This window comes from Coregonus lavaretus, assembly GCF_964263955.1.
Source record: "Coregonus lavaretus genome assembly, chromosome: 6".
NCBI lineage: Eukaryota > Metazoa > Chordata > Actinopteri > Salmoniformes > Salmonidae > Coregonus > Coregonus lavaretus.
The window spans coordinates 38,454,054-38,470,751 of NC_139993.1; the positions used below are offsets into that span (position 1 = coordinate 38,454,054).

Consider the following 16,698-nt stretch of genomic DNA (forward strand, 5'->3'; position numbering starts at 1 on the left):
TAGTGATTCTAGTCGGGTGGGCGGGTGCCAGCAGCATTCGATTGAAGAGCATGCATTTAGTTTTACTAGTGTTTAAGAGCAGTTGGAGGCTACTGAAGGAGTGTTGTATGGCATTGAAGCTCGTTTGGAGGTTTGTTAACACAGTGTCCAATGAAGGGCCAGATGTATACAAAATGGTGTCGTCTGCGTAGAGGTGGATCTGAGAGTCACCAGCAGCAAGAGCGACATCATTGATATACACAGAGAAAAGAGTCTGCCCAAGAATTGAACCCTGTGGCACCCCCATAGAGACTGCCATAGGTCCAGAAAACAGGCCCTCCGATTTGACACATTGAACTCTATCTGAGAAGTAGTTGGTGAACCAGGCGAGGCAGTCATTTGAGAAACCAAGGCTATTTAGTCTGCCAATAAGAATGCGGTGGTTGACAGAGTCGAAAGCCTTGGCCAGGTCGATGAAGACGGCTGCACAGTACTGTCTATTATCGATCGCGGTTATAATATCGTTTAGGACCTTGAGCGTGGCTGAAGTGCACCCATGACCAGCTCGGAAACCGGATTGCATAGCGGAGAAGGTACGGTGGGATTCGAAATGGTCGGTGATCTGTTTGTTAACTTGGCTTTCAAATACTTTCGAAAGGCAGGGCAGGATGGATATAGGTCTGTAACAGTTTGGATCTAGAGTGTCACCCCCTTTGAAGAGGGGGATGACCGCGGCAGCTTTCCAATCAATGGGGATCTCAGACGTTACGAAAGAGAGGTTGAACAGGCTAGTAATAGGGGTTGCGACAATTTAGGCGGCTAGTTTTAGAAAGAAAGAGTCCAGATTGTCTAGCCCAGCTGATTTGTAGGGGTCCAGATTTTGCAGCTCTTTCAGAACATCAGCTGTCTGAATTTGTGTGAAGGAGAAGCGGGGGGGGCATGGGCAAGTTGCAGAGTTGGTGGCTGGGGTAGTGGTAGCCAGGTGGAAAGCATGGCCAGCCGTAGCAAAATGCTTGTTGAAATTCTCGATTTGTAGATTTATCGGTGGTGATAGTGTTTCCTAGCCTCAGTGCAGTGGGCAGCTGGGAGGAAGTGCTCTTATTCTCCATGGACTTTACAGTGTCCCAAAACTTTTTGGAGTTAGTGCTACAGGATGCAAATTTCTGTTTGAAAAAGTTAGCCTTTGCTTTCCTGACTGCTTGTGTATATTGGTTTCTAACTTCCCTGAAAAGTTGCATATCGCGGGGGCTATTTGATGCTAATGTAGTACGCCACAGGATGTTTTTGTGCTGGTCAAGGGCAGTCAAGTCTGAGGAGAACCAGGGGCTATATCTGTTAACCTTAACGGGGTCCATTTGGATGCCGGCGGTAGAGATAATGTGGCCCAGGAAAGAGACTTGGGATACATGGAACTCACACTTCTCTATCTTGACATACAGTTGACTCTGAGGAGGCATCTCAGGACTTGGCGGACGTGCAGGATGTGTTCTGGAAGGGTCTTGGAGAAGATCAGGATGTCGTCGAGGTAAACAAAGACGAACCGATTCAACATATCCCTAAGAGTGTCATTGACCAATGCTTGAAAGCGGTGACGCTGGTAGAAAGCGGTGACCAGTGCCTCCGTATTCCACCCACTCTCGGTGGCGAGGGTGCGGAACTCAATGGCGAAGTCAGCCATTGGTCTGGCCACTTGGCGGATGTTGAACAGTCGGCTGGCCGCTTCTCGTCCACCGACTGGGTGGTCGAAGACTCATCGCAGCTCGGCAGTGAAGGCTAATATGGAGCTGCAGGATGGTGGCTTCTGTTCCCACACCGCCGTTGCCCACGCCCGGGCCTTGCCTGAGAGTGTTTAGATGGTGTAGGCGATCATGGCCCGATCGGTGTGGAACGAGGAGGACTGTAGCTCGAACACCAGAGAGGACTGAGTGAGGAACCCCTTGCATCCTCCCGAGTGGCCGTCATACCGCTTGGGGGCAGGGATCTTGGGTTCCCGGTGCAGGTTCCCTCGAGGAACTACGGCGACGCCTGTAGCACTGGGCGATGAGACTTGGGCTCCTCCTGGATTGGACTGTGATTGGAGGAAGTCGGTAAGTGCCAGGAGGGTCTCTGATATTTGGGAGAGTTGTTCTTGCAGCCGCCCCAGCAATGCTCCTTGGTGGGTTACAACATTCTTGATCTGGGTGATCTCTACTGGGTCAATGTTGGAGGCAGAAGCTTGCTGTGACATGGTGAGGTTGGACCCAGGAGCAGAGAAGAGACCAGATGAGGAATCAGTGGTTAAGGATAAACATAATACTTTACTGAGAAACGGTAACCGAAGGATCACAGTAACATGGGAAAAACAACAAACACTAAGTCTCGAAAACTCACTCAGGAGACAAAAGCACACAACAAACAATTCAAGCTTCTGCAAAGGACAACAAAAAACAAACCTCTTTTAACAGGGAAATCATAATGAGTAATAGGACACACCTGAGTGTCATTAATATCTCTAGGACGGTCTCTGCCGCACTCTGTTGACAGCTTCCCATCCGAAACAGTTCAGAACAGTTTGTGCATATATTATGACGTCATTGTGACGTTTTTGTTCGTTTTGGTCTTCGGCAAGGGTATTTTGGGCTGTTCGTGTACACACACAAAATTCTCGAGGCAAGCCGAAGTTCGGTAGCCGAAGTCTACACCCCTTCATCAGTGATTAGTCAACAATAGGAATTCTTCAATTAAGTGTTTGTTGTCATTCAACGAGACGACTCGTTTCCTTCCTCTCCGGAAACTGAGTTAGGATGGACGCCTGTATCTTTGTAGTGACTGGGTGACACCATCCAAAGTGTCATTAATAGCTTCACCATGCTCAAAGGGATATTCAATGTCTGCTTTTGTATTATTTTTTTACCCATCTACTGTACCAATATGTGCCCTTCTTTGCAAGGCATTGGAAAACCTCCCTGGTCTTTGTGGTTGAATCTGTGCTTGAAATTCACTGAGGGACCTTACAGATAATTGTGTGTGTGGGGTACAGAGATGAGGTAGTCATTCAAAAATCATGTTAAACACTATTATTGCACACAGAGTGATGCAATGTATTATGTGACTTGTAAAGTAAATTTTTACTCCTGAACTTATTTAGCCTTGCCATAACAAATTGGTTGAATACTTATTCACTCAATACATTTCTGCTTTTCATTTTTAATTAGTTTACCAACATTTCAAAAAACATTATTCCACTTTGACCTTATGTGGCTCTGTGTGTAGGCCAGTGACAAAAAATCTCAATTGAAACGATTTAAAATTCAGGCTGTAGCACAACAAAATGTTGGAAAAGTTAAGGGGCGTGAATACTTTCTGAAGGCACTGTAGCCCAAAGGCGCCTGCATGCTTCCCAGCCGAAACAGTTGGGAAGAGTTTGTGCATATATTATGAAGACATTTTATGACATTTTAGTTCGTTTTGGACTTCGGTAAGGGTTTTTTCAGTTGCTCCGGCACATTAAATTTTTTCTTGAGGCAAGCCGAAGTCGGTAGCCGAAGTCTATGCCCCTTTGTTGGTGATTGGTCAACAGTAGGGATTGTTCAGTAAAGTCTTTGTTGTCCTTCAATGAGAGACAAATCGTTTTCATGCAAAAGACAATATTTTGAAATACTGCCCCAAACATCTTAGTTAGATGTAAAATAGCGCGACTAAGATCTCATTGGCAAAAACGTCTAAATTAATGACAGATTTATTGAGTTATCTTAGATTAATTCTGATTATTTAGAGGAAGTGTATACTGGCTACGGCGTCTCAAAATGGACAAACAGTACTATTGCCGCTTTTTCTCGTTTTCCAATCTAATGTCTTTTAACAGAGTATGCGAACACACTCGTTCGGTTCACCTAGCCGACTTTGGCTAGCCGCCAGCCGAACTGAAGCATGCTGACGCCTTAAAACAGCTTGGCTTTTATAATGTATAAGGTTTAAGCAGACAGGCAGACAGAGAACAAGAAGATACACAATGACAGCAGAGAAAATACTGAGACAAATAAACAGCACAACAGGTGTGGATAAAATGCCAAGGCCGAATTCTTATCCCAGTCCGCCCCTGTGTAACTGTCTGTGGAGAATTGATGATGCAGACTTTTTGGCAATAAGGGCCCTCATACCTGGCTGCTGTTTTAAGCCTCCTGATTTCTGCAGTGTGTGCATAATAAATAAATAAAAACCCGTAAACAAAATGCTCTGCCCTTTCATCTACTCCTAACATGCAATTAGGAACCCAGCAGACACACGTTGAGAGGGCGTTGTAAAACGCAGCAACAGGTCTCGTTCACGCTGACAGCAGCGTCTCTGTTCTTTACGTGCACAGGACAGGAGGTTCTCATTATAATACCGACACCATACCGACTACAATAACAGCTCTATGTTACTTATATGAGCGTACTTTTTCCCATAATAAAGTGCAAAGCAAGAATCGTTGCGGGTGTGCCCCAACCGACCGCCCTGGGCCGTGGGTGGTTTTATTTGCCTCCCCAACTTTTCAGAGCAAATCTTGTTTTAAAAGAACATATATATATATATATATATATATTGGACATTAAATACTGTAAAAACACCAGGAAATCAGCTCCAGTTGATTTTAATTTTGGAAATCTGTTCCTAGTAGGCCTATTCCCACGCATAATAGAGATACGTGATCGTATACAAATGTAAGCAGGGTTTGAAATTATTATGTTTTAGTGAAATATTATATATGTTTGGGATTCTTGCGGTCAATTTGCAGTCTAGAAACTATTTGTAATTATGTTCCGGCCCCCGACCATCCGCTCAAGAAAAAATGGTCCCGCGCCTGAATCTAGTTGATGATCCCTGCTGTAGACTATTGGAGACGATTTGACCGTTAGAAAGTTATTAGAAAGTTAGTTGCGTTTCTCACCAGATAGCTATCCGCTCCTTCGGGTAGTCTAGCCTGTCGATGCAGCCCAGGTAGTGCGGCAGGCTGTGTGCTGCGTTGCGAGCCAGAATGGCGATCATGATTTTTGGCATCAGCAGTGACGATTCAGGTCGGACCGGGTCCTGCACCAGAGTCACCAAGTCCGACATGCCACCCGGCATGAGTGCGACAAGCAGCGCGCAGAGCAGTCCGGCTCCAACCGCCGGCATCATTCCCAGATAACACCGTTATCCCAACCTGAGCTCTGCCGCGACTGAATATGAGAGTGAGGGATTGTGGGAGGGAGCGAAGAAGGTAGGAAGGGGAGGGGATGGAGTGTGTGGACGGTGGAGAGAGAGGGGTAACCTCTCTAGAGTCTACCTCCTCCCCACTGGCTGCTCCCCAAAACGTTCATATAGCTCTCCTACAGCTTTCCATCTCTCTCTTGGAGACTAGGCTACATAGGCAGAACAGGGGCTGATAAAACAGAATGGGGAATCTAACACGTGCAACAGCACGGAGAGAAGAGGAGACTCCAAACATGGGAAAAAACATTATTTCAGTAAGTAAATAATAACTTTTCTTACTCAAATCCAGCAGCTTGAAGCATCATGTGCTGTAAAACAGATAGCCTAGACACAATAGGCTATTATCGTGAAATAATGTTGGGTGAAAGAAGAATGAAAATTGTCCCTGCCAGGCATCGATAATACCTTGCATATGAAGTGCAAAAGAGGGTTGTACATTTCACAATACTGTGTTTGTCAGTTCAAGTCTATGTATGCACATTGCATAAACTGTATGCTGTTCTGAGGGAAATATGTGTATAAATGTGTAACTACTCTTATTGTGTGGTTGCAAAGACAGATAATTGTAACAACATGTGATTTGACTGCTTGGGCATGGCTGTCACCGTGGTAAAGTTGGTTTGAGTTTCGATATTTGCCAAACATTCGGGGCTTCAAACATCAATAGCTCCCGAACGATTTTAGCTATACACTTCAGGTTAGGCTCTCTATGAAGGAAATAAAGTGTAAAACATTGCACAGGTCTTATTTTCCAGATTCCCATCCGAGTTTCATAATCACAAGGCAACGGTGTAGTAAGCCTGGCGCACCATCAATGCAACTATTTAGGGACCTTCAACAAAGTGCTTGATCACAATATTCAAACATCAATAGCTGTTCAACCATTTCAATTGTCCATTATTCCTTAAATAGAGCGGCATATTGCACACCCTTTGGTTTCCTCATAAAATTATTCCAAAGTTTAAAAAACAAAATATATATTTATAAAAAGTCACTTAAAATTCAATAGCTCCTTGACCATGTGACCTTGACACCTCAAACCAATGTTGAAATGTTCACAGGGTAGGGACATACATCGCACAGCCTTCGTAAAAAAAAAAAAAAAGTTTTATTTATTTTACCTTCATTTATTAGTTCAATTTTTGACACCTCAAACCAACTTTGTATATTTCAAAGGGGAGGGACACACATTGCATAGCCTTTGGTTTTCCCAAAAAGCACTTACACACTTTTATATAAATATTTGAAAGTATATCATTTCAATAGCTCTTCAACCACATGACTTAGCAATCTCATTTCAACTTTCATTTATTCCTTATATGGATAGTTGTTTTGGTTTTTTCATAAAATGATTTCAACATTTATTTAAATATATATATTTATAAAAAGTTACTTAAAATTCAGTAGCTCCTTGACCATGTGACATAGACACCTCAAACCAATGTTGTATTGTTCAAAGGGGAGGGACACACATTGCACAGCCTTTGGTTTTCTGAAAACATTTCAAATGTATTTTAACTTAATTTATTAGTTCAATTTTTTACTTCGAATTTCAATAGCTTCTTGATCACATGACCTCCTAGGCACCTCAAAACAACGTTCGAATGTTTACATGATATGTACAAACATCACACACCCTTTGGTTTTCTAAAAAAAATGGATGAATTTATTTTACCTTATTTTATTAGTTTGATTTTTGATCCCTGCTATTTGTGTTGCCTACTTCCTTGCCTGTGTGTCATACATACTTCTTTCTGAAGTCAGAGAGGACCTCCTTTGCTTTCTCCACACAGTGATTTGCAATGTTTCATATTTGTCTTTTTTGTGTCTTAAGTGAATGGTGTACACCTCTTTAATAGAAGCCATTGCTTATTACATGTCTATCACACGTTTATTAACAATTTGTTATGCATCTTTATTTCTTACTTCATTCCATGTTTCCAGACACTATGCTGATGATCATCATTACCATGTCTACCTCCATGTTTCCAGACACTATGCTGATGATCATCATTACCATGTCTACCTCCATGTTTCCAGACACTATGCTGATGATCACCTATTACCATGTCTACCTCCATGTTTCCAGACACTATGCTGATGATCATCATTACCATGTCTACCTCCATGTTTCCAGACACTATGCTGATGATCAGCCATTACCATGTCTACCTCCAGTTTCTAAATATAGATTAATTATCTAGCTATAGCTAGAGAGCTCCTGATATCTTCAGGGGTGATAAGGATCATTTTTGTCTTCATCTGTTGTTGTGTAGTACTGCCTTATTGCTCGCTAGGGCCATCTACTTAAAGTGCTGTCTGTCTTCCCAGTAGCTTACTTGGTGTGTGAACTGCTAACTGCTTATAACCTGCAGCTGATTGTTGACACATCAACATGGACTAAGGGGCAAAACTAAGACCGTCGCCCAAACAAATACAATTATGCAGAGGAAGGAAAGAGAGGAATGCTCCACACCACTCTCTCACTTGAGTATCTAACCTAGTTATTTTCTGATGATCTCATTTTGCTCTTTTGTAGCTTTGTCATCTATGTGTGTGTTTTCTATACCTGTTCGCTGCATCCCTTCTATCAGAACAGGGCCGCAGGCAGCTGAGTGAAAATGGAGGAAAACTCAACTTCCTAGGGGTACATATCCTCCTTTCACTCCCTCCTCTCTACCTTCTCTTCCTCTGTATCCGCTGCTAAAGCCACTTTCTATCACTCTAAATTTCAAGCTTATGCCTCTAACCCTAGGAAACTATTTTCCACCTTCTCCCTTCTCCACTTTCTCCTCCCTCCAGCCACTCAAGCCATAGACAGTTCTCTGCTTCCGCACAGCAAGCTGTAGTGGTGCATCAAGTCTGACACCAACAGGCTCCTGAACAACTTCTCTCCCCAAGCCATACGACTGCTAAATATCTAACAGAATGGCTACACGGACTATCTGAGTTGACCCTTGTATTTTATTTATATTTTTGCACTCTCTATGCACACTCACAGGACTCTACACACTCAAGCACACTGACACTCACATAACATGCACACACATTTATACTGACTCTACACACTCACAGACAATCATAATTTACACAGCTGCTACTCGATTAATCATATATCCTTACCCTTATACATATCTACATCTATCACTCCAGTGTCCCTGCACATTGTAAATATGGTATTAGAGCTGACTCTGTATATAGCTTCTTACTGTCTCCTGTTTTTCTTATTTTTCTTTCATTCTACCTTGTTATGTTTAGTGCTACATTGATATTGATTACTGTATTGTTGGGTTTGGAGCTTGCAAAAAAGGCATTTCACTGTACTTGTGCACGTACAACTTGAAACTTGAAACTAATCCTCCGCCCCCTCCCTCTCTGTGGACGACTATGTCAATGACTTTGAAAAGAAGGTTGACGACATCCGCTCCTCATTCACTCAGCCTATTGAGTCAACTGGTCCCACTCACACAGAACTAACCTTTGACCTCTTTCTCCCGTCTCTCTCCAGATTAAATCCTGCGACTCGTGAGGTCCAGCCGTCCAACAACCTGCCCGCTCGACCCCATCCCCTCATCCCTTTTCCAGACCATCTCTGGAGACCTTCTCCCATTCCTCACTTCCCTCATCAACCCATCCCTGACCACTGTCTGCGTCCCCTCTTACTGCAAAATGGGTCGCTCCCCTCCTCAAGAAACCAACACTCAACCCCTCTGATGTCAAAAACTACAGACCGGTATCCCTTCTTTCTTTTCTTTCCAAAACACTTGAGCGTGCTGTCTCTGACCAACTTTCTTGCTAGGGACAGGTCGATATTTAATGGGGGAGAGGGGTGGCCCAAAATAGGGGAGGGTTGTCAAACTTATTTTTTTGCTTTGGGGAGGATTGTGTGTTTTTGGGGGGGGCACAGGCGAGGGTAGTGCCTTTTTTCCCTGGTTTACATTCTCTCTTCTGCTCGTATTTTCCCTATAACAAATGGCTCGACTTACTTTTGATATTACCCTAATAAAGTTTAGAAACGCTTGTAAAGTATGATGTGGCTATCATTAAGCTTTAGGTACTGCAGGCTTATAATATGAAAGCAGTGCACCCCGGCGCTCCAACTGACTCCAACTGTTGAACTTGAGGTGAGGAAGACTGTTTTAGGCCTACCAGAGTTACTCATATAATCTAACAATATAATGCTTATCTTTAAACAAAATACTTGGATGGAAAATTAACAAATGACCCTCCTTCTGTACATCTATATGTGTATAGCAGATGCAGTAGCCATCTGACATAAAGAAATGCATTACTGTGTTGTAGCATGCCACCAGCATATCTCTATCTCTCTGGGGTTAGGCCTAAGCTTAGCTTCCTTTATATATATATTAAAATATGAATATCATACAGTGGACACCTTAGCCTATATGCTTTGCATGCAATGATCTGATACATTTAGTGCTCAAATCTCTGACAGCTATTGTTTTAGGAAAGTAGCCTAAAAATCCCCCCTAAAATAGGCGATAAAGTTTTGCATATGATACACATCGAAACTCAAGGAATAGTGTTCTTGTAATTTGATATAGGACAACTAAATGTGGCTCATTTGGCCAACATTCCTTGTTTATTGATGGCGCTGGCTGTGCCAGGTTGGATCTAAATGCATTTGGATGTCCATTACATTTCTCAAATGTCCGGTAAATTGAAATCTTCCCTGTCATGTTGTCCGGCGCTAAATTCTCCTAAAGGAAACTCTGAAATGGCATATTGTTTTTATGAAGATTTTAGAATATTCACATGAAAATCTGTCGCCAATTGGATGGAAACTTAGCTATAGACACCCTAAAGACTCTGGCAAGTGCGCTAGACCAGTGTCACTTTGATTATGCCTGCACATGATGGTCCACCAGCAGCCCCAAACAGCAAAATAATAAGCTACCAGCCAAACAAGCTTGTAAGAATTGTACTTAAACTCCCCCCTCATACTCATCTGGAGATTGAGCTTTTTTTCATCTCTATCTCTGTAATATGTCTGTATCTATGTAATTGTATTTATGTAAAAGAATAGGGACCACAATGGAAATAAGTCCCCAACTTTATTGTGCGATCCCGGTACCTTTTTTAAATCTTTGTGTATATATGTATTTTTTTTTTAACTAACAAATAAAATCAATCGCTCAATCAATCCAAACTGTTGATGAATGGAAAGAGACATCTGAGACATCTGTTAGAAAACACCAAAAGGTTTAATGACATTCTGAGATTGCCAAGCCTTCGATACTGGGTAAGCCTACAAGGTACAGTAGGGAGGGGTGTATTTCCTGTTTGTCCAGATTGACAGTCTATTTATTGTGGTTTTGAAAACGCAAACCATGATATTGAAGTGCCCGAAGTCGGTATGTTTTGTTTATTGGTTGTGTGGTCCATTGGCACAGAAACCTGTTGGTGGAAAATTCATTGCATATATTTTATATAATTATAAATATGGCATCAAAATGTTGAAAATCAGATTCCCCCTAGCTGATCATTGTCTGCAACCAGCTCTGATAGTGAAGTAATGAAACAGGCAGGGAGAGTGCGTCTGTGGTGGTAGGTGAACCCTCAGCCCTGCGTTGCATCGGCTGTGCCACAAAAGCATGCTGAAGTGGCAAAGTCAATATCCACGTTTATAAACACAGGGTTGCTACAGTTATTGTTATTTGTGGTCGTAAATATTATTTTGAGTTAATTCTATGAGGGGGGAGAGTGTTCAATTTATTTGAAAGTACAAGGGGAGGGTCATGTGAAAAATTATTTTACTTTGGGGAGGGGGGTGCATTTTTTTTTTGGGTGGGCTGACACTGGAAAAACACCATGTCGTTCTCTGCAAGCCCCTGCAACTTATCCAGAATGCTGCAGCCCACCTGGTATTCAAACTTCCCAAGTTCTCCAATGTCACCCCACTCCTCCGCACACTCCACTGGCTTCCAGTCGAAGCTCGCATCCGCTACAAGACCATGGTACTTGTCTACGGAACAGCAAGAAGAACTGCCCCTCCCTACATTCAGGCTATTCTCAAACCCTACACCCCAACCAGAGTACTCCGTTCTGCCATCTCTGGTCTCTTGGCCCTCCCACCCCTATGGGAGGGCAGCTCTCACTCAGCCCAGTCAAAGCTCTTCTCTATCCTGGCACCCCAATGGTGGAACCAGCTTCCCCCTGAAACAAGGACAGCAGAGTCCCTGCCCATTTTCGGAACCCTCCCCCCTTGCACCGCTCCTTTCGTGAACAAACACTCACACTTGATTTCTCCCCCCTACTAGCGCTGCCTTTGTTGATATCTACTTTATTTAGGAAGAATGTACTTACTATGACTGAGATATGTGGTTGTCCCACCTAGCTATCTTAAGATAAATGCACTAACTGTAAGTCGCTTTGGATAAGAGCGTCTGCTAAATGACTAAAATGTAAACTGTAAAATAAACCATGTTAAACTGGAAACCTAACTCAGACATCTCCCCATCTGTCCTACCGTATACTTCAAGTCTGTAGCTTGCCAGCACTAGTACCCATTTCTGTCATCCTTCAATATCTGTTTGATCAGGATGTTCATTGGCATCAAATACAATTTCTTTGGATCACTAGAAAGAAAAAAGATGGATCTATTCCCGCCGGTGAAATCATGGGACACATTTATCATCACAACATTACAAACCTCTGAAGTCTATGGAGTCAGACTAATAGAAAACATTAATCACAATGCCTTTCATATTCAAACTACATTTACATTTTAGTCATTTAGCAGACGCTCTTATCCAGAGCGACTTACAGTTAGTGAGTGCATACATTTTTATTTTATTTTATTTCTTTCATACTGGACCCCCGTGGGAATCGAACCCACAACCCTGGCGTTGCAAACGCCATGCTCTACCAACTGAGCTACATCCCAACTACGGAAGGACTTGAAAGATAGATATACCACTATACATTTTATTTAAATCTTCAATTTAACAAAATATTTGACAACTATGAGTCATGTGACCGTAGCGTACATGTAGGTACATTATGTATGACAGGACCAAATCAGAGAGATAAGTAGGAGCAAGTCCATGCAATGCTTTGTAGGTTAACAGTAAAACCTTGAAATCAGCCCTAGCCTTAACAGTAAGCCATAGAGGCTAGCACTGGAGTAATATGATCACATTTTGGGGTTCTAGTCAAAACATCTAACAAGAAATGGGAGTCTGGGGGCTGAATGGAGGGTAACATAGGTATTGTCTGAAGAGATGGTTTGTGAGTCTGGTTTTAAATATGCAAATGGCATGATGAATGCTCCAGGAGTTTCAGAGGAGTGCAGCTGAGCGGAAGGCAGTGAAGACAAGGTCCCCAGTGGCCAGGAGTCTGGTGTTGGGGTTGATAAGAAAGCCGGAGTCAGATGAGTAGAGTGAGTGACAAGGGATTTATGTGTGCAGCATGTCAGAGAGGTAAGAAAGAGCCAGGACAAGGAGAGATTTGTGTGTGAGCAGTGGAGTCGGTGGAGAGTGGATGTGATGTTTTCCCAGGTTTTGGTGCGGAAGTAGGGAAGTTTCAATTTCCAGTGGTGTGAAATAAAGGATCCAAGGAGAGAGCGAACAACGATGGTCTTTTAAAGGTTAATAGCATTCAGACAATGTGCACAATGATGAGAAGTAGCCTGCAAAGTTCTCCAACGGTCCGCAGCTTTACCTGATACCATAACATCAGAGAAGGACCCAGAGGAGGGAGAACACTATCTTTTGCCCTCCCACTGCCAGCCCATCAGAATGCCTGCAAACAGATTGAGCCGTAATGGTAACGCTGAAATGGTGTACCCTTCAGGGTGAGCACTGAAGCAACAGAATGCTGAACATATTGAAGAGGGTTGACAGAAAGGCTATAGAGATGAGCATTGCAGTAGTCCAGGTAATAGGTGAGAACCTGACAAATTGTTCAACACAATACTATTCAGAATGCCCAAAACCTGGCGGTCCAACTTTGCAGAGCAGAAAGTCTTATTGTTGTGTGAAACTGAGGGAGTCAGAGAGTTACAGCTCTAATGTTGTGTGCTTTATGGGAAAACCAAAGGAATGTGTGTCCCTACCCTCTGAACAAAGCTGGTTTGAGGTGTCTAGGTCACATGGTCAAGGAGCTATTGAATTAAGTGATTTTGTATATACAGTACCAGTCAAAAGTTTGGACACACCTACTCATTCAAGGAAGGATTACTTTATACTATTCCAGGTATTCCTTAAAGAGGTAAGGTTTCAAGTGTCTCCGGAAGGTGGTCAGTGACTCCGCTGTCGTGGGGGAGCTTGTTCCACCATTGGGGTGCCAGAGCAGCAAATAGCTTTGACTGGGCTGAGCGGGAACTGTGCTTTCGTAGAGATAGGGGAGCTAGCAGGCCAGAGGTGGATGAATGTAGTGCCCTCGTTTGGGTGTAGGGTCTGATCAGAGCCTGAAGGTAAGGAGGTGCCGTTCCCCTCACAGCTCCGTAGGCAAGCACCATGGTCTTGTAGTAGATGCGAGCCTCTACTGGAAGCCAGTGGAGTGTGCGGAGGAGCGGGGTGACATGAGAGAACTTAGGAAGGTCAAACAACAGACAGGCTGCAGCATTCTGGATAAGTTGTAGGGGTTTAATGGCACAGGCAGGGAGCCCAGCCAACAGCGAGTTGCAGTAATCCAGACGGGAGATGACAAGTGCCTGGATTAGGACCTGTGCCGCTTTCTGTGTAAGGTAGGGTCATACTCTGCCAATGTTGTAGAGCATGAACCTGCAGGATCGGGTCACCGCTTTGATGTTAGCGGAGAACGACAGGGTGTTGTCCAGGGTCACGCCAAGGTTCTTTGCACTCTGGGAGGAGGACACAATGGAGTTGTCAACCGTGATGGCGAGATCATGGAGCGGGCAGTCCTTCCCCGGGAGGAAGAGCAGCTCCGTCTTGCCGAGGTTCAGCTTGAGGTGGTGATCCGACATCCACACTGATATGTCTGCCAGACATGCAGAGATGCGATTCGCCACCTGGTTATCAGAAGGGGGAAAGGATCAAATTAATTGTGTGTCGTCTGCGTAGCAATGATAGGAGAGACCATGTGAGGATATGACAGAGCCAAGTGACTTGGTGTATAGAGAGAATAGGAGAGGGCCTAGAACTGAGCCCTGGGGGACACCAATGGTGAGAGCACGTGGTGCAGAGACAGATTCTCACCACGCCACCTGGTAGGAGCGACCTGTCAGGTAGGACGCAATCCAAGAATGAGCAGCGCCGGAGATGCCCAACTCGGAGAGGGTGGAGAGGAGGATCTGATGGTTCACAGTATCAAAGGCAGCGGATAGGTCTAGAAGGATAAGAGCAGAGGAGAGAGAGTTAGCCTTAGCAGTGCGGAGAGCCTCCGTGACACAGAGAAGAGCAGTCTCAGTTGAATGACCAGTCTTGAAACATGACTGGTTTGGATCAAGAAGGACATTCTGAGAGAGATAGCAGGAGAGTTGGCTAGAGACGGCACGCTCAAGAGTTTTGGAGAGAAAAGAAAGAAAGGATACTGGTCTGTAGTTATTGACATCGGAGGGATCGAGTGTAGGTGCAACTCTCGCTCTCTTGAAGACGGAAGGGACATGGCCAGCGGTCAAGGATGAGTTGATGAGCGAGGTGAGGTAAGGGAGAAGGTCTCCGGAAATGGTCTGGAGAAGAGAGGAGGGGATAGGGTCAAGCGGGCAGGTTGTTGGGCGGCCGGCCGTCACAAGTCGCAAGATTTCATCTGGAGAGAGAGGGGAGAAAGAAGTCAAAGCATAGGGTAGGGCAGTGTGAGCAGGACCAGCGGTGTCATTTGACTTAATAAATGAAGATCGGATGTCGTCATCCTTCTTTTCAAAATGGTTGATGAAGTCATCCACAGAGAGGGAGGAGGGAGGGGGAGGAGGAGGAGGATTCAGCAGGGAGGAGAAGGTGGCAAAGAGCTTCCTAGGGTTAGTGGCAGAGGCTTGAAATGTACAGTGGTAGAAAGTGTCTTTAGCAGCGGAAACAGAGGAAGAGAATGTAGAGAGGAGGGAGTGAAAAGATGACAGGTCCGCAGGGAGTCTAGTTTTCCTCAATTTCCGCTCGGCTGCCCGGAGCCCTCTTCTGTGAGCTCGCAATGAGTCGTCAAGCCACGGAGCAGGAGGGGAGGACCGAGCCGGCCGGGAGGATAGGGGACATAGAGAGTCAAAAGATGCAGAAAGGGAGGAGAGGAGGGTTGAGGAGGCAGAATCAGGAGATCGGAGGGAGAAGGATTTAGCAGAGGGAAGAGATGATAGGATGGAAGAGGAGAGAGTAGTGGGAGAGAGAGAGAGAAGGTTGCCACGGCACATTAACATCTGAGTAGGGGCAGAGTGAGTAGTGTTGGAGGAGAGCGAGAGAGAAAAGGATACAAAGTAGTGGTCGGAGACTTGGAGGGGAGTTGCAGTGAGATTAGTAGAAGAACAGCTAGTAAAGATGAGGTCAAGCGTATTGCCTGCCTTGTGAGTAGGGGGGGACGGTGAGAGGGTGAGGTCAAAAGAGGAAAGGAGTGGTGGAAAGAAGGAGGCAGAGAGAAATGACAGCCACACAGTGCCTCCGACCACATTTTTGAATCAAGTATAAGTTGGCTCTTACTACACCATTTCTGTGTGATTATGAAACTCGGGTTGGAATCGGGAAAATAAGACCTGTGCAATGTTTTACATATTTTTTTCCCTTATAGAGAGCCTAACCTGAGGTATGTAGCTCAAATCGTTCATGAGCTATTAATGTTTGAAGGTCTGAATATCGAAACTCAAACCAACTTTACCACGGTATGGCTGTCTTCTACATTATCCTTCATCCATTTGCTGTTTCTTCAATACTCCTCCTCTCATGTATGGTACATAATTCCTCTGCACAAGCCCCTGTCTGCATGACTCCATTCCCCACTTCCTCATTCTCCCCATCCCTCTGTATTTCCATTATATTCCCATTCCTCCTCTCTGCCGGACTGTTTCTTGGATGGTGCAGCTGCAGCAGCAGAGTTCTCTAAGTACCATGAAGTCATCAGTGACATCAGTTCCAGTCCCAGCTGCAGACAGACAGACAGATACACCCAGACAATTTCCCCCTCTGACTAAACTCAGCCCACTGCTTATTTGCATAAGTGTGAAGCCACCTGTTGATGTTTTCTTTCTTGATTTAAATGGTCTAATGAGTGTACATTACCATTAACCCTGTAGTTGTATGGATGTTCCTGATGAAATATGTCTGGACAGGAGTACTAAGTAGAAATGTCTGTCTGTCCATTGTGTTGACGCAAGGTCAATCCCCTAGCTCCCTCTAGTGCCCCTATAGAGACAGTAGCAGAGGTTGGAATCCATCCATGTTCCTTCACACAGTAGTCATCTTCATAAAGTCTGAAGACAACAGTCATTAGTGGTCAATGTTCCTAAACTCAGATTACCAGACATGTTGCTTTGTGATATGACTTTAGTTACATTTTGACAACATTGTATCTATGGAATTGCATATGGACTGCATCGCACACCAC

The 16,698-nt window shown here is 44.3% G+C and overlaps 1 protein-coding gene across 1 annotated transcript in view; it reads right to left on the minus strand.

Moving 5' to 3' along the window:
• LOC311131549 (procollagen galactosyltransferase 2-like) overlaps nt 1-5,161 on the minus strand; it is a gene marked incomplete at its 3' end in the record, with an annotated part of 30,164 nt that extends 25,003 nt beyond the window's left edge. The window contains exon 1 of the mRNA XM_084164596.1: nt 4,889-5,161. Within this exon, the coding sequence (XP_084020722.1) occupies nt 4,889-5,118 (230 nt within the window). The 5' untranslated portion in view covers nt 5,119-5,161. The remainder of the gene's footprint in view (nt 1-4,888) is intronic.
• Between the last annotated feature and the right edge of the window lie 11,537 nt (nt 5,162-16,698).